This window comes from Physella acuta, unplaced genomic scaffold (assembly GCF_028476545.2).
Source record: "Physella acuta isolate Inbredline_101_S28 unplaced genomic scaffold, ASM2847654v3 ptg001150l, whole genome shotgun sequence".
In the NCBI taxonomy this organism is placed as follows: Eukaryota; Metazoa; Mollusca; class Gastropoda; family Physidae; genus Physella; species Physella acuta.
Genome location: NW_026732667.1, coordinates 78,672 through 97,018, shown reverse-complemented (window position 1 = coordinate 97,018; position 18,347 = coordinate 78,672). Strand labels below are relative to the sequence as shown.

At 34.0% G+C, this 18,347-nt stretch overlaps 3 protein-coding genes across 8 annotated transcripts in view; 1 reads left to right on the top strand and 2 right to left on the bottom strand.

Moving 5' to 3' along the window:
- Positions 1-234: 234 nt before the first annotated feature.
- On the bottom strand, positions 235-3,426 carry LOC131956454 (zinc finger and BTB domain-containing protein 24-like). The gene has a single exon (XM_059320903.1). The coding sequence runs from the start codon at positions 3,262-3,264 to the stop codon at positions 262-264; it is 3,003 nt and encodes a 1,000-aa protein (XP_059176886.1). The 5' UTR covers positions 3,265-3,426; the 3' UTR covers positions 235-261.
- A 1,444-nt stretch (positions 3,427-4,870) lies between these two features.
- On the top strand, positions 4,871-13,019 carry LOC131956453 (fatty acid hydroxylase domain-containing protein 2). Of its 6 annotated transcripts, none has more exons than XM_059320897.1 (7): positions 4,871-4,959; positions 8,516-8,690; positions 9,289-9,392; positions 9,497-9,618; positions 9,778-9,986; positions 10,288-10,560; positions 10,882-13,019. In XM_059320897.1, the coding sequence occupies exons 2-7, from the start codon at positions 8,584-8,586 to the stop codon at positions 11,054-11,056; spliced, it is 990 nt and encodes a 329-aa protein (XP_059176880.1). In that variant the 5' UTR covers positions 4,871-4,959; positions 8,516-8,583; the 3' UTR covers positions 11,057-13,019. The 6 variants fall into 6 exon arrangements, with proteins under 6 accessions (XP_059176880.1, XP_059176881.1, XP_059176879.1 ...); XM_059320898.1 differs by having other exon boundaries at positions 4,923-5,010; XM_059320896.1 differs by lacking the exon at positions 4,871-4,959 and adding an exon at positions 5,279-5,333.
- A 666-nt stretch (positions 13,020-13,685) lies between these two features.
- The window catches only part of LOC131956450 (serine-rich adhesin for platelets), a 72,974-nt gene continuing 68,312 nt past the window's right edge, over positions 13,686-18,347 (bottom strand). Inside the window, exons 6-9 of the mRNA XM_059320892.1 lie at positions 16,920-17,052; positions 16,557-16,658; positions 15,726-15,899; positions 13,686-15,506 (exon numbers count right to left, since the gene is read on the bottom strand). Of these exons, the coding sequence (XP_059176875.1) occupies positions 15,240-15,506; positions 15,726-15,899; positions 16,557-16,658; positions 16,920-17,052 (676 nt within the window). The 3' untranslated portion in view covers positions 13,686-15,239. The remainder of the gene's footprint in view (positions 15,507-15,725; positions 15,900-16,556; positions 16,659-16,919; positions 17,053-18,347) is intronic.

The following is an 18,347-nucleotide window of genomic DNA, read 5'->3' as shown; positions in this document are numbered from 1 at the left end:
TAAGAAAAATTAATGGATGAAATAACAAAAGTAAAGATTTCTCTATAAGCATAAGACTCCCTTTTTAAGTCTTAAAACAAATCAATACTGCAAAAAACATCATAAACTAACATTACAATTAGTTTTTTTTAAAAATTGTCTCATAGTAACATTATTTGATCACCAATAAGATAAATAAAGTTATTTGCTTTTTAAAAAAAAAGTAAATATTCTTAATATGTGAAACTGTTTAAAAAAAAAAATAAAGTAGTCTTCATGACTTCATGGGTTTTGATTAATGTTTTGAAGATGAATACCAGAAGTTGTGTCTTCTGGTAATCCAACATTAACATTCTGTTGATGGTAGGTGAAGGTGCCCAAATTGTCCTGGATGACCACTATGCTTTGACTGTATGGCTGGGACATCATCGTTGCATAATGTTGTATCTCATTGTTAGAAAGATCACCTGCTTCATATTCAAACTGTCTTTCTGCATAGTTTATAGGAATAAATGCTGTGCTTTGACTTGACTGTGACGTTGCTAGTGTTAGGTGACCTGATGCTGATGTTAGATGTTCTGGTATTTCAATGGCATGTGGAGAGACTGATATAATACTCTGTAAGGAGGAGGTATTGGTAGGAACAACATACTGTGAAGAAGAATAACTTGATGTGACAATGTTTTGATTCTGTGAGTTCATGGTTGAGTAATTGTCAGTTACTTGAACAACTTGAGTTTCCCCTGAGTCACTCATTATTACATTTGAGGCTATTACATTTATTGCACTGTTACTATACGTAGTGTTGGTATCTTTGAGAAGTGTAACACTTGGCTCCTCTTTGATGATAGAACCTTGTAGCTTGGAGCTATCCAATTCAGCATTGAACTGCTCATCGGCATTTAGGCATTGTGTTTTAGTTTTATTGTAGGAAGTCATCAGTGGATCTGATTCATCAGATGGGTTGGGTTGTGGAATATTTTGCTGTAGATCTTCAGTTTGTCCTTGAAACTGTGTGAAGTTTGATGGGCCTATACACACCACATCTGACTCAGTGCCCAGAACACTAATAAAAAAATCTGTTCTCTTTTGTGTATGACAAACAGTATCCTCTCGCCATAACTTTGGATCTTTTTTATGAATTAAAATCATGTGCCTACGTAAAACTGAAGAGTCTGCAAATGATCTCTTACATAATCCACATTCAAAAGGTTTTTCTCCCACATGTATTCTTTCATGGCGCACCATGGCTTGTCTTTGACTGAAGCCCTTCCCACACATTGAACATACATAATCTTTAGTTTCTTTGTGTACTTTCATATGAATTGTTAACCCGGAGGCTTGTCGAAAGGTCTTATTGCATATTTTACAAGAGAATGCCTTCTCACTTCTGTGCATAAATGCGTGTTCTTTCAGCGATTTTTCATAAGAGAATTTTTTCCCACACACTTCACATGCAAATGGCCGGATTCCTAAATGAACATTGGCATGCTGCATGTATGAATTCTTTTGAGAAAAGCCTTTACCACATGTTGGACAAATAAAACTTCGCTTCATTCCTAAATGATTAGACTTTATGTGGTAAGCTAGAACATATTTTGTACTAAAGGACTTGGAACAAAAATTACAGGGAAATTTTGGCTTTACATAATCCTCAGAATGAACTTTTTTGTGTTCGACAAGTTTCCTCACATCCTTGTACATTTTGCCACACACATCACAACAGTTTTCAGCCTTTGAATGACATTTCATGTGACGTCGCAAATCTTTTTGATACCCAAACTCCTTAGAACATATTTCACATGTAAACTTTTTAGTTAAGTGAACTCGTCTCTTATGCTCCTCAAGCTGAAGTGGCTTTGTGGTTTCATACGAACACATATCACACTCCAAAGTTGTTTGTTTTACCTTAAGCTTGTTAACAGTTTTTCTTTTCCTATGCCCTTTATTTCCAGTTTCTTGATCTGAATTTTTAAGTAACATGTTTTCTGTATCTTTTGTGTTTTGACTACTTTTCAAGATATTATTTTTACTGTGATTCTTTTCTTTGCCTAATTGATCAGTCATATTTATTTCAACATCTCTTAACATTTTAGATTCATCATCTGATAATTCTGTTTTTGAATGTAACTGATTAGTAGTGGTGTGGTTATTTATTGTGACATTATCAAAGTCATTATTATTTTGACTAGATAAAAGCTCACTAGCTTTTAGCACTTTGTTTTTCTCTAGCCTTAGTTTCTGCCTAGCTGACTGTCTTCTTTCACTTGGCATATCTAGTTTTTTATTTACAGGTAAACTTTTTTTACAACTGTATTTTATTTCTCCAACATTACAGTTATCTGTCCTTGTTTTTAATGTCTTTTTCTTTTTACGTTTTGAAACAATATGTTTCTTTAATTTATTTTTTGAAACAATTTTGCATGATTCATCTTGTAGCTCTGTAGAAGCATATATACCTTCAGATTTACTTGTTTCAAGATTGTCACTACCAAATTCTAAATGCAGATTTTCCATGTCGTCTAACTCCTCTTTAACCTCTTGTATTTCAGTATTATCACTGTTTAAATGACTGTTAACTTTGGAAGATTTTTTTCTATACTTTTCTATGGTTTCTTTCTTGTATACCTGACACAAAGCTTTTTCAATTTCAGTAATACTTGGTTGGTTACTTTTATTTGGCTTCTCTGCTTCTACAACAATAAACGGTTCAGGCAGAACCTTTTCTGTATTCGAAAATTTACTTGTTTTACCCCTTGGATTTGCATTAAAATACCATTTATCTTTTTGTGACTTGTCAAGTACAAACTTTTCTGTGGGCTCTGTATAACTAGTAGTATAAGTCTCTTCATTTTCTCCGTTGTTTATGGCTATCTGATGTTCTGCAAAACTATTATTGGACTTGCCACTGCTATTAAAAATGTTAGTACAATTTGACTGTGATGTAGCTGGTTTGCTCTCAACCGAATAGCCACTTTCTTTAAAGAGTTTGAATGCAGCACTAAAATCTTCTTCATTTGGTACAGCACCTTTTGTTATGGCACTACTTAAAGTGGAAATTAAGGTCTTAAGAAATGCATCAATCATAACAAGTGTTTTCCAGGAGCCTCGTATTGTAACTGGTCGCTGTGATGATACTGTTTCAACTTCTAATTTTAGAAACAGGTTTTGTAAATATAATTCCAGATTTTGTGGATAAGGAAAGGTATCCAAGTAGCTGTCTGCCATAACAACAGTTGCAAATGAAAATGGTGCCGTTACACTTACAGCGCAGTTGAATTCCATTTTTATTATAATTGTTGCATGCCGATTAACATAAATTAATAATTAAAACATTATAGAATATAGGCAGGTGCAATGTAGATTGTATGTAGAGTCCAGACAATTTAAGCGAAGTAGAAGGAAGTTAAATCGGGGACTAAAACAATTAGAATCTAGATCTAGAGATCTAGATCTAGATCTAGATCTATAATTTTAGTAAAATACACTTAGGTTCTACGACAAAAGCGAAAATTAATAAAACGATAATACTATACACCAAAACAAAACCAAACGTACCACTCACACCTTTTTTATATATTCGCTTCGAAAAAACAATCTGTACCTGCTTATTAAATTTATAGGACAACCCATATATTAAAATAAATTAACTGCAAATTAGTGAGACTTCTGATGTTGCCTTTCAGACGCAAGTTCAGAAATGCGCGGCTTCACCTTGAATTCATTAAGCGTTATGTTTCTTGTAATCATGCAGCTTAAGGAAAAATTTTCTTGATATTGCCTTTGCTAGACTAGAATGGCCCAACTTGTTGGTATTGCAAATAATCAGTTAGGACGCTGAATCCCATTTAATTCCGTAGTACACATGAATCAATGTTTTACATATTCGTCGGGTCACTTTCTTCTGTTTTGTTCGGCAGAGTTAGTATAAGGGGATTAAAATATTAGGAAATCTCACGAATTACCACCATAAGCCACATGTTGACTACTGGATTACGAAAAGTTTGGTCAATACAGCACATATATACACAATCAACGTGCGCCTGTTGGCACGATTCATGGCGTATAAGTGCCGTGACGTCAAGGGTTCCACATCATAGAAATATTACGATATCCGGACGTGTAACATCACTCTGGCGCACTTTATTACTATGTCGTGCTATCTCGCTGTCGTATTCAAACTGTCTACCCCCTCGTTGACTTAATCCAATCGTTAGTCATATGAATCGGGTGCGTTGATCTTGACCTCTGCCGAACCCATGAGGATGACTCCCCAATACTTTACACAATGTTTCGCTCGAACCCACGCAGTGAGTTAGAGGAAATAAATAACGTGCTCATTTTCTCTCAACCGTGTTAATTTCATAGACAGCCCGTGAGAGGAAAAAATAGGTCATCGATAAATGATCGGTCACGATTTTTTGACGATTCCTTCCCCGTCACACATCGTCACAAAAAGTCAGACCCCCCCCTAAAATGACGACACACCTTAACCTAAAAACACTCATAAATTTCAAATGAATTTTTTTAAAAACTTAATTTTTCTCTTTCTAAAATATTAAATAAGCTCGGTCAACATAGATAATTTTAATCAATTTATATTACAATTAATTAAAACAGTTTTCTAACTTAACTTTAAGTTAAAATAACGGTTAGAGTTTTTTAAAAGCAAAAGTGTGACCCCCCCCCTTCCCCCGAAGAAAGTCTACCCCCCACCCGAACGAAATGGAATTTATATAGAAAACATACTTTTAACAGTGTCCGCCCCCCCCCCCCCCCGGAAAATTTAGTCAGCCCCCCCCCCCCGAACATATTAAGTGCCCCCCCCCCCCCCCCCTGGAGAAAAAAAGTCTGGAAGAAACACTGTTTTTGTTGTTTTTTGTTCGGCTTTTAACAATTAGAGTAAACCAAAACATTTCAAATTTCTTCATACAGAAGATTGTTATTGTTGTTGTTGAGAGAAGTTGTCGTTATTTTATTGTATGACCTAATTTATTGATTTTTTTGTAACTTTGCAATACTTTGAATTTTGTAAGATTTCTATTTCAGCATGTATTAACCTTAAGTAGACTACAATAAATAGAGTTACTCTTGAAAATTATTGCCAAAAGTCATTATTCTTATTGAATATGATTCTCTGGTTAGGCCGATCTATTCTAGAGAATCTTCACTGAATCACTGAATCTAGGTTTCTGGATCAAACAGCAGTTCGGCAGCAAATTTGGACTTTGGATTTGTTTTGAGTTCTTGGTCACTAATCTAGATCTAGAATCTAGACCTAGACTTTAAAAAATTAATACCCGTTTCTCAGCGTTTGTTTACACTACTAGATCTAGAATCTACACCAAAATTAGGTTAAATAAAATATTTAAAAATATCATTCCTAGATCTAATCTAGTAATCATAATCATAGTCATGTTTAGGCCTAATAAATATTATTTATTAGGCCTATTTATTATTAGTAGGCCTATTTATTTAATATTTGGTAATCTATTGTTTTATTTTAGGTACAGTAAAATAAAAATCGCCTGGGGCTAGTAGATTCTAATGTACAAAAAAGTTACGTCATCGTCAAGGCTTTACTTTAATAGAAGTATTAAGTATAGTATATAGTATATAGTATATTGTGATATATTTGTGTCAATTATTATAGATAAATGAATAATAAATGCTAAATGGCTAAATATATCAGGTAATCTATCGTTTTGGGTAAGTAAAATCGCCCGCGACTAGTAATGTGAAAAACAGGTGACTTCTTAAAATTTAATAGTTATTTCACATTTTGAGGAGGATTTATATTTTGAAAAATACAAAAATGTTTTCTTGTTTCATTTAGGCCTATGTACCTGTTTTTAAACAATTGAATTAAACTTTTCAGTAATAAATGTCAATAAATGAAGACTAGCGAGTTTCCAACAGATGCAACCATGCTCATTTACAATAGCAGCCATATTAAGTTTTTTTTTTTAAACTTATAGCGCGAGATTCAGGGGGAAGCCATTCTATTTTACAAATGGCTGCTGTTTATCTAGCAAATCTTGCTAGCAAACACTGCTGTTTAAAGTTAATTTCTGGCCTATTTTTATAGATCTAGATCAGGGGTCTCCAAACTACGGCCCGCGGGCCGGATGCGGCCCGCGAAGTCCTCTCATCCGGCCCGCGGAGATCTTTTTGTCCTAGGAAAAATCGTTTGTTAGTGATGGCTGAGGAACTTTGCCCAGAAAAATCAAAGACATGCCTAGAAGAAACTGGCCCCCGAATTGAAATTTGATAGTTAATGCGGCCCTCGGATTGAAAAGTTTGGAGACCCCTGATCTAGATCTAGTATTCGAGAAATAGTTTAGTAGGCTTATTTCATTTTTTTTCCCAGTTACATTCTTTTTTTTATGACAACTAGACTCTAAGGAATTCTAAATTAAATATTTAATGATTTAATAAATATTAGGGCCTATTAAATATCTTTTTTTTAAAAATCTAATATTAAATTATTAGTTTATTAGGCCTAAATATTTTAATTAGTAGACTTTATGGATGACATTTTGAATCAACCTCTTTAGTATCTGTAGCAGAATGCCCCCTTTGACCTGACCTCAACCAACCTGTGGGCTTGTTGCATTGAGTTTGATATATATATTATACAGATCTAGGCCTATATGAAGTATATCTATATATAATATAGATCTATAATCAAAACATTTTTCTTAAAAATTTTTCATAAACTTATACTTTGTAAAACAATGTGACGTAGTTACGGCATGTTGATTTACATTGTCAAGTGAAATTTAGGAAAAACCTTATTGTTTTTGGCTTTTAAAAACTTTGTTTAAAAACAGGTACATGAATGAAACTTTGAAATATTTTTGCAACTTTCAAAACATAAATCTTCCTTCAAAGGAAATAATTACTAAAATTTAATGAGGCACCTTCTTTTCGCATTACTATCCTTGGCAGATTTTACGTACCTAAAGCGATAGATTACCCAAATATGTTCTAATACGTCATACAAAAACCACAGATTCCAGTTTTTATGACTGAACCTGTTTTAAAAACACTTCATCTGTTTTTTTTAAATATATAAAGGGCATAGTGTCATAGTAAATGCTTTCTAATTATTTTACCTGCTGTAACAGTTGTTCCATGTTAATGGAATCAATACATCTCCCAGCTTGAATATATTAACTACATCCTATGCTGGACTAAAACTTTCTATGTTAGTTTTTTTATTAAAAAATGCATAATATGCTTCTGTATTTAATTTTTCAAATGAACATTGTGATGGCAATCCATGTTTTTGCGCAGTGTTCTTGAAACAGAATGGGATGGCGAGGTCAGTAGGTAAAGTGTACGATTGGTCACACAAAAGTCTTGAGTCCGAAACTTGTAGTTGAATCCATAGGAAGTTACTGTCCCCCATGTTATGGAAAGCGAAAGCGATGTACTGCCTTGCTGCAAACTTTCTGTTCAAGTCTCTGATGTTTACAACAAGTTTTATTGTGACGATAGAAGTCAACATAATTTTGTGTATTCAAAATGTTTAGTCTCTAAGCAACGTTTGTGTTTCTAAGGTTTTGTAAAGTCATGACAGAACAACTTTGCACATTACACATTTTGGCTTCTCTATTCTAATGCTAGTCAGTTTGTAAAACCGATTTTATTGTAGTTTTCTGTTCAAATTTGGCACCCCCCTTAACCCCCCCCCCCCCCCCCTTAAGAACCACAAATTGGAAACCCATGGGTTTGTCCATTTACAAGGCTCAAAGACAGTCTTAAAACTTTATTTATCCATAAACATCTGTAAGAAACTGTCTTTTGAAAAGTGACGACTTCTATCTTATATTTGTAGTCTGTCATAAAAAAGGATTGCTTTTGAAAAAAATTAAATGAATTAAATAGAGGTTATAAGAAATTAAAGGTAGGTAGTAGCAATTTAGTAAAGTAAAATTGTGTACTTGAATAATTGTTGATTTCAAGTAAACACTGAATGATTGTGAGTCACTGTTGTAGGCCAAAGTCCAATGGATTTAAAATTAGCACAAGGAATTAAATTACTTTTGATTCTACTGTTTCAACTTAACCTGGAAGTTCTGACAAAAAGATAGGCCCTATCTCAGTTTTTTTTAAGTGAACTTATAAGTTTTAAAATTTTTACTTGCTTAAAGATATAACAGTGTAAGTTAGCTTCCTTGCTTAATTAGAATATACAGACAAGTGATGTGTTTATAAAAAAAGTGTTATTAACCCATAGCCATAGCTAATTAAGCTGTTAAAACAATGCGATGAAATGTTAATTTGCTTCTGTCAAATTACAACTAATTACCACTTCCATGTGTGCTAAAACTAATGGTCAGCTAAGTGTTTATATGTTGAAAGTTTAATCTTTCTTCTTTGTTCTGCAGGAGCAACTCTTTAAGTTTGAACATATGAATTAGTTTTGTTTTCAAGTTTTTTATTCTTTCATTTGTTTTTTCATAATCACAGATGTAAGATAGGGATCAGTTAAGTGGTTTGTTAATTATTTTTGTTCCTTGTCATTCAGGGGGAACGTCCAGAGTTTGAGCATCAAATCAATGAGTGTCTGACTGTACAGGGCCACTACCATCCACCATGCTTGTCCTACGCCTAGCCCGGCTGTTTGACTCAGTCAAACAAACTCTCTTTATAATTGGCTCAGGTCTTATAGTTTTCCTTGCCCTTAGGAATTCTATAGTATGGTAAGCATTGATTTTAATTTATTTTCTTTGATCTCTGGTCATGCACCAGTAAGCCTTTGCTGAATAATAAATAAATTTCTTATGGTAATTTTTAAGTATTGAAGACCTATATTTTTGTTTGGAATACAATAAAATAAAATTAACATGTTATAACTAGTTGAGTTATTAAGAAATGGGACTGAAGTAAAAAAAAAAAATAGATAATCAGTCATTTTTCAAAGTTGAATTAATATATACGAGCCGGCCCGCGGCATAACATACGCCGCTATTTAGTTGTTTCTAATTTTCAATAATTCATAATTTGTGAATTCGACAGTACCAACGCTGACACTGAAAATATTTCTTTAAAACACTATAAGTAGCTCGTTAAGGACCATAACCCCCCCCCCCCTTCCTTCCCTCCCCCCTCCTCCCCCCCCCCCCCCCCCTACGTTTAAAATCGTTGGCTCTGCTTGTAAACATTTAGAGTGAACACAGCTCACTAAAACCATGTAGGGGTGGGGAGGTAGGGAGAGCGTTTGCAGCTTGTTTTCTAACGGCTCGAAGAAGAGAATTATATATATAGATATGATTCATAAACTTTGTTCGAACTTGTCAGGCATATGCAGCAGTTTTGGGGAGCATCCGGAGACTTTTGGCAAAGACAATGGGAGAATATGTACACATTTTTTGGTCAGGATGAACTGCTAGTTTCCATCATCGGTGAGTTAAAAAAAATATTAATAAACTACTAAATTGCCAGCATGAATTTATACATTTTTGTAACATGACAAAAGAACCTAAACCATGGACATTTCTATTTTTAGGTTCCTTCATTTTTACAACATCTGTCTTCTGGCTTGCAAATTTATTCCTCATGATTCTTGATGTCACTGGATGGCCAGCATTTTTATTGAGATATAAAATCCAGGACAGCAAAAATTGCCCGGTAATTATATATTTTCAGTTATATCAAGCCAGATATCAATACTTATTTCAAATCATATTTACCAACATAATACATTAATATAAGAGTAGTTTTTTTCCAATAACCATTGTTATATTTTTATTGTGAAGTTATTAACAACAGTAAACTATCTGTCTTTAGCTGAGGTACCCAGATCTGATGAAAGCCGTCAAAACGGCGTTATTTAATCAAACGATTGTGGGTCTTCCAACAACTTTTGTAATCTACTACATGATGAAGTGGCGCGGCTGCTCCTGCTCACCTGATGACCTCCCAACCTTCCAGTGGGCTGTGGTTGAGTTGACAGTGTTCACACTGATTGAAGAGATTTGTTTCTACTACTCTCACAGGTGGGTTTTTTGCAGTTTAAGGCCAAATAGATTTTTAAAAGCCAATCCTTAAATTATAATTTTCGATGAATAGCCTTCATCAATTAGCTGTACTGAAATACTCCAGTGTATTTTAAATTTAAGGGCTTCTATGTGGGCTAGGTAATTTAGTTTAAGGTTAAGTGATAAAGTTATTATTTGAGGTTGAAGAATTATTGTTAGTGATAGTAGATCTTTATTACTAGCAATATGATTACTAAAGTATAGATAATCGTGAGTACCCATTTAAAATGTCTTTTAAAGTTGAAAATTTTCCCTCCAGATTGTTCCACCACCCTAAACTGTACAGACACATCCATAAACAACACCATGAATGGACGGCACCCATCAGCATTGTCTCCATCTACGCCCACCCTGTTGAGCACATCATCAGCAACATGCTCCCCCCTGCTCTGGGCCCCATCCTCCTGGGGTCCCACCTGGCTACAGCCTGGATGTTCTGGGCCCTGGCACTTCTCTCAACAACAGTGGCCCACTGTGGTTACCATCTGCCATTGTTGCCCTCCCCTGAAGCCCATGACTACCACCATTTGAAGTAAGCTTCTAACTATATACGACCCTCCATCATAGTTTGAGTCCATTTCCACAACTTGTTGACTTTAAAATAAAGTCTGAAATATTTGGAAGGATTAATATATTAATTGTTAAATTTTAGTTATCCCTGATTTTTTGTTCATTTAGGCAACTTGAATTTTAAAGAAACTCAGTGTGATACGCTTTTCTTTTTATTTTTTTACAATTAAAATCTTTTTAAAATAATCATATTTATTTAAAATCCCAAAATTAAACCTGTAAATTTATGGTCAAATAACTGGTAAAGAATTCACAGTATCTACACACATTGATGTGCTTTCAGGTTCAACCAAAACTTTGGTGTCTTGGGTGTCCTTGACCGACTCCATGGCACAGACACTCAGTTCCGCGCTTCCTTGGCCTACCAGCGCCACTTCCTCCTTCTCTCCACTGTCCCTGTGACCCAGCAGGTTCCAGAGCCCAATAAGAAGAAAGCTTGGTCAGAAGATACAGCTTGAGCTTTAACAGGCATTTACATCTGTTTGTCTGTGCTCGATTCAGCTAACTTTTTTTTATTAATCTGTTTGCAGATTGCTGCTTCGTCTTTTATATTATAATCAACTTTTGTTCTTAATTGCTGACTTTGATATTGCCAAAAAAAAAATTTCATTGTGTGAAATAATATGCATGTTTGAAAATCATTTTTTTTTAGGTATAGAAAAATAAATTTTTTTGCATAATTTCCAAAAATGATTACATGTTATAAATTTGAAGCTTAATTCTGGTTTTTTGATGGATAAGTAATGAAAACATTAAACTATATTTGTATTTCAAGAATTTATACATATTTTTTAATATTATCATATTAAATGAAATCCCTTGACTTCCTGGAATTGATCTTGCAGTAAATATTTTTTTATTTGTTTCAGAAAATAATTTATTATTCTCAAATGTATACATTTACCATATTCTTTGTTTTATTATTTAGACAAATTTGTGAATTTTAAGTAAACTGTAAATAGAATTTAAATACTACTAACACAGATACCTACAAAACTTCCCTCCCCCCCCCCCCTTTCATTGTATAAATTGTGATACTTTAAACAAAAAATACAATATTACTTGCAAGTATTACATTCTTTTTTCCCCTCATATTTACATGAAACTTGTTCAACAGTTGCTTTACACTTTACTTTATTAGGCTGTTGGCTTTCCCCATGTCATATTTTAAATTTTTTTTTTATTGACAAGAGAGAATGGTGCTTTTTCACTGGGCTGATTCATTTTCTAAAAACTGGTCAATTTACTGTTTTTTTTTATTATTTTAAAAATAATTGTGTTATCAATCTTGTTTTAACCGGTGAAGTAAGAAGTGCTATTAGACTAAAAATATTCTTTAGGGGGGAAAAAAATAGTTACTGATAATTATGTTTGACAAAACTTCTGCAAGTGAAGTTCACATTTCAAAGAAAAATTGTTAAACTTATTGAAATAAAAAAAAAACGTCTAAGTCACTCTGCTAAATTTAAGTAATAAGTTTTTTTCCCAAAAGTTGGAATAGTTTTACCTAGTTGGGGGGGACGTCTAATATTTAGCACTGCATAAAGCAGTGGTTATGGATTTTTCCCTTTATTGTGAGAAGTCTTTTAGTATCTTTAAAAACAGTTGTGTATTTAATTCTTCCAAAAACCTACCATGTTCATTCAATAATCAAAGCCATAGCAATGCACCTATTTATTTATTTAAAATTATATCATTTAAAAGAATATTTTGGAAATATGATCTTTTTATAATTTTTATACTTTTGTTTTAAAAATCAAATACTGGTAATAAAAACTTTTTGCAACATAAATGTATAAATAATGTTTGTTGTATGTTTAAATGTTGACAACCTTGGGTGATTGGAACAATATTTTTTTATTTTACAAGATTTTTTTAATTACTGATTTTGTGTTAATTTTTAATCTTCTGGCAATAAACAAAATTTTAGCCCTTTTACATGATTCAAGAATGCCAATAATTATTGCTGTGCTTCATTTTTTTTTTGTTTTACTTGATATGCTCTGTTTGAATATATAACCTTAATCTTTTTCAAAGAACTTTTAAATTTCGTTTTACCAGTCTTTTTTAAAAAAAATATATTAAGATAGAATTGCAACAGAATAAAATTTAGAGATTTAAAATGTAACTAGAATTTTCTTTTAAATTCAAAATGATAAATTGTTTTTATCTCCAAGAATGATGCACAAAATCATTAAAAATATATCAAAGGAGTGGTGTATTAAGAAATAAAAGTAGTCTTTTTTACTTTCAGTATTACATTAAAATATCATTTTAAAAATTAATTTTCTATCCAAAGCAGATTTTGTCTATGATATTTTTTGTACATAACCAGAATCTTCAGTTCAAAGAAATTCTCATTTTGATGAATATTTACAGTTGTAAATATAAATTCTGTTGTATTAAAGTGTTTATTTTGAATTATTTTTGTTTAGTTTCTTTTTAGCCAAGTATTTGAACAAGAAAAGTGTAAGATTTGTGGTTAACACACCATTTAATTTTTTAGAACAGTTTTGAATGAAATCAGTCACATAACACATGAGAAGATTTATACATTGTGGTTACAGGGGAAGGTAACTCTCAAACAGTTATTTTACTCATGAGCTTTCTAATGCGAAAGTAAATCCATAAGAATGCTGGTTTTCATTCAACTTTGCTAATGTTAATCTCTCATTCAGTAACAACCTCCTCATAGTTAGTAGTTACGTTGAACTGTTTTAATGCTAACCATGCACTTATTCATTCAAGATGTGAAGGACATTCATTTCATTGAATAAAAAAAATTATATACACAGATTTACACAAATAGTTATTTACATAGATTTACAAGTTTGTTTACAGACTGCATTCAAAGCAGGGCATCCCATGCCAAGTCTGACAATTTTTTTTTTTACAATAAATGAACCATCAAACAAATTGACATGAAACCTTTTGTTTTAAATATGAAAGTTAGTGGTTATATGAAGAAATATTCACAGTAAATAAATAACAAACAACCATATTTCTGCGAGATTCTTGCTAGAGTAACATGATGCTGGACCTCGTCTGACAAATTCCTTGTACAAAAATGATTTAAAACAATTTAAAAAAAAAATATTCGGTTAAAAAATTGATGTAAAAACACAAAGGAATATCTAGTGGCACCTTTAAAAAATATTTTCAAATTGTTTCTAAACCGTAGATTTTAACCAAAAAAATGTATTGATGATGGGATTTTAAAAAATTGTGAAATTTCATTTAAATCAGCGAAATGATATGGTTTTAAACTGTTCAATAAGGTATTTCAAAACAGCTTCTTAAGCTTAAGTTTTTAAAATTCTGTAAATGTTTTTAAATAATTTAACACACCTCACTAACATGTTTTCAATATGTAAAGACAGTGAACACATTTTTTTAAAATAAAAAATTCAGATGAAGTTTGAGATTTCCAAACATTTCAAAGGATGCTAGTTCATATAATCAAATCACACACATGTCAATGAATTTGTTTTTACACAGACTGGTAAAACACAGATACATATCACTTCCAGCCATAATAAAACACATTACAAAAATTATGTAAAAAAATTATGTAAAATTAAAACGTAATAATCATGAACAAATTGTTTTACAAAATACATACTTATTTCTGAATCTAAAAAAGAGTTGTTTTTAATCTTGTCAAGAACACAATTTTATTAATGCAACTTTTAAAATAAAACTAACATGCTTGGTTTTGTCAGAAAAAAACTGACATTTTAATTGAAAAGGTAGTGGGAACCAGCTTTTTTCAAATATAAAAGTGTAACTCAACATCCACCTTCCAACTTTGTCTATGATTTCTGATTGGCTATGGTTTGGAATCAGATCCTGGATTTGTTCCCAACTCTACAAGCTATGTTGCTGAACGGTCTGGTATACTTTTCTTTAGTTCCTGGATTTGTTCCCCACTCTACAAGCAATGTTGCTGAACGGTCTGGTATACTTTTCTTTAGTTCCTGGATTTGTTCCCCACTCTACAAGCTATGTTGCTGAACGGTCTGGTATACTTTTCTTTAGTTCCTGTATTTGTTCCCCACTCTACAAGCTATGTTGCTGAACAGTCTGGTATACTTTTCTTCAGTTCCTGGATTTGTTCCCACTCTACAAGCTATGTTGCTGAACGATCTGATATACTTTTCTTTAGTTCCTGGATTTGTTCCCCACTCTACAAGCTATGTTGCTGAACAGTCTGGTATACTTTTCTTCAGTTCCTGTATTTGTTCCCCACTCTACAAGTTATGTTGCTGAACGATCTGGTATACTTTTCTTTAGTTCCTGGATTTGTTCCCCACTCTACAAGCTATGTTGCTGAACGATCTGGTATACTTTTCTTTAGTTCCTGGATTTGTTCCCCACTCTACAAGCTATGTTGCTGAACAGTCTGGTATACTTTTCTTCAGTTCCTGTATTTGTTCCCCACTCTACAAGCTATGTTGCTGAACGATCTGGTATACTTTTCTTTAGTTCCTGGATTTGTTCCCCACTCTACAAGCTATGTTGCTGAACAGTCTGGTATACTTTTCTTCAGTTCCTGTATTTGTTCCCCACTCTACAAGCTATGTTGCTGAACGATCTGGTATACTTTTCTTTAGTTCCTGAATTTGTTCCCCACTCCACAAGCTATGTTGCTGATCGGTCTGGTATACTTTTCTTTAGTTCCTGGATTTGTTCCCCACCAAGAGTAATTTTGTCATCCAATTCCTGTAGATCAATGGTCAGTTTGGACTTCATCTTGATGTAGTGAGTGTAGTCCGAAAACTCCACATGGTCCAGTCTCTCTCTTAAAACCAGGCTTAGCTGATCACTGCGTTTGTCTATGTCATCTTTCAGTAGCTTGGCCTCTTCATGTTTAGCTGAAAGCCTTTCTCGTTTATCTTCAGTCATTTTCTAGAATAAATATTAATGAAAAAAAATTAAGCATACTTTTGTTGGATTACATCACAGATTTTTTTAAAGCTAAGAAACTGATACTTTACTATTTCTTGAAAAGAATAAATACCCACTTGCTCCCCCCCCCCCCCCCCCCCCCTGAAAAAAAAAACAAAAAAAAAAAACAAATTTAAAAGTGTTACAAAATTTGAATGAGACTAAGACATCAACACTTACTTTAATTTTAGCGTCAACATTCGCAGGCAATGCTTGCAGGGCATTCTCAGCCCTAGCCAGCTGACCAGACAAGTTGAGCAACAGCCTGACAATTTTTTCAAGGTCATCTATGTAAGTCTTAAACTTGTCTTTTTCACTCTGAGACTGGCACTTGGTCTCCACTATCACCAGCACCTGTCAAGGAGTAGTCAAACAGCTGTTAATAGGTAAATCTACAGCCAAAATGTCAATTACTGTAGCTGGTAAGTAGCCCACTACAAACATGTATACCATCAAAATTAACTATTGTTATTTGTTGACAAGCACCACATTAATGCCAACCACTATCTGAATTTAACAAGTAGCCCCCCCCCCCCCCCCCCCTGACAAAATCATGAAAATGCCAACTACTGTTTTTAATTTTATGCTATAAACTAGAGAAGATCTACTGATCTAACTACAAGATTTAATCTAGAATCTAGTAGAATTTAGCTAGATCTAGGTAAGTGTAGTAGTTACACTACTAGTTAGTAGCAGTTATTCTAAAATCTAACTAATTTTTTACTAAAGTCTAAAAAAGTAAAGTGCAAAAACTTCAAAAAGTCAATCTCAGTTAACAAGCACCATACGAGCCTCACTCAACCAATAACAAATTCACCCACTAGGTGGGGGCAAGGGGGGGGGGTGGCACTACACACATTTTAACAACTCTAAACAGTCACCAATAAAAAACATCAACAAACAACTAAGATAGCATTTATCAGTGAAAGTATCAGTGCCACACCGTTGATCCCTACAAGACTTTAAACCAAAACACGAGCAGTAAACTGCTAGAACTGCCTGTCAACATACCTCCTTGCCCAGCTGCTCGTTCTCCGCTATCTCTTGCTGTAGGACAGCCTTCTCTTCTTTCAACACTTCCAGTTTTTTGTGGAGTTTATCTATCAGCTCTTCCTACAGAGGGTAAATGTTTTCATTTAGCTTTAACACACACATGCTTAAACCAGACAATAATATTTACTATAAAAATAAAACTAGACAAAACTTCTTTGTTGATACTAGATCTAGATCTAGTAGCGTAAGCAGAACCCCAACCCTACTGCATACGCCACTGGTTCATATTTACACATAGAATCTAGACCTAGCCCAAGATTTATTTTAATTTTTAGCATTACACTAGAAATGACTAGAATGGACAAGAGATGAGCTTTTTACCTTCTGTTTCATAAGAGCGTTGCTATCGGTAATGTCCCTTGTCATAACTTTACCGACTTCTTCATTTTTACGGAGTTCCATCTCCATCTTAGCTTTGGACGTGGACACGTAATATTCTTTGGGTAAAGAATTTCTATGAAGAAACAGAAATACATGACATTAAATAATGCATTATCCAATCTGGATAGTGTAGTTTTATATCTACAAATGTTTATGTGTGTATAGGTGTGTGCGCCTGTTAGCGTCTTCAGTTCCGCGACACCAACCAAGTAGAAGAAACGCAAAGACCAAACATGTCGATCAAAGAACCCAGGATATTTACCCCCCCCCCCCTCTCCATTTTCTGGTTGACTTTTGGAGCGATTTCTAACGTTCGGCGAAGCTCGGAAATAAAACACGACTGTTTAAACTACGGCAACTAAAAATGACTCGTTTAGAGCCCGAAGAGAGAAGCAGAAAACAGCAATGTTTTACATCATTCAGCACTTGTCCATTCTCTTTCACCTAGTTAATGAGACTTAACTAGGCATATGCTCCACATAAGCACATTTTACGACATTCTTTGAGTACATTCTCCACCACCTGATGAAAGCTAGCAACAGGAGGCCTGCGCTGCTAGCACTAACAGAAAATGTCAAACGGCCAACGCCTTCCCAGATCACAGAGGAATGCCAGAAATGGTGGTTTCCCTATGGGGGGGGGGTCGAGAGGGCTGAACAACGTTTGCTTAAGTAGGTGTATACATGTGTGTGTGTATGTTGTTGAACAACACATCAAACCAGAGTTTCTTTCAGGCAGCTCTTCAAGCCCCCCCCCCCCCCCCTAATCGAAATATAATTTCTATAGAAAATATATACTTTTATCAGTGCCCGCTCCTCCCCACCCGGAGAAAAAGTCTGAAAGAAACACTGCATCAAACAGGCGAGTGGATTTGACGCAGGTCAGCGTAGAGTTGAGATAGCATGGCTCACACTAGCCTCAAACACCACACACGTAATAATTTAATAAAACAATATTTTAAACATTCTGGACAAGATATTTTTGTTGTCAATTTCCATGTCCGTGGAAATAAAATCCATTCAATTTCAATGACCGTATTTTGACGAGACATTTGTAAATCAGATCCAAACTAAACAAAGGCACACAACTCATGGCAGAAGCAAAACGACAGACGATAATTTTTGGTAGGGTGGACTATCAAGTAGACAGTTATAGGGTTTGCTATTTCACTCGGCTCACTGTCCACAGCAATGATGTATTGACCACGTGATCAGTGGCGTAGCGAGGGGGGGACGGGGGGTGCGGACCGCACCGGGTGACACCATTTAGGGGGGTGACACCAAGGTAAAAAATAGCAAAATATATAGAGAAAATAATAATTCCACTTAATTAAGTGATTAATTCGAGTATTAAATAGTCTTTTAAGAG

Coding starts and splice junctions, on each gene's coding strand:
- LOC131956454 (XM_059320903.1), bottom strand. CDS start 3,264: ATGGAATTCAACTGCGCTGTAAGTGTAACGGCACCATTTTCATTTGCA.
- LOC131956453 (XM_059320897.1), top strand. CDS start 8,584: ATGCTTGTCCTACGCCTAGCCCGGCTGTTTGACTCAGTCAAACAAACT. Junction 9,393..9,496: donor ACTGCTAGTTTCCATCATCG/GTGAGTTAAAAA, acceptor TTCTATTTTTAG/GTTCCTTCATTTTTACAACA. Junction 9,619..9,777: donor AGGACAGCAAAAATTGCCCG/GTAATTATATAT, acceptor ATCTGTCTTTAG/CTGAGGTACCCAGATCTGAT.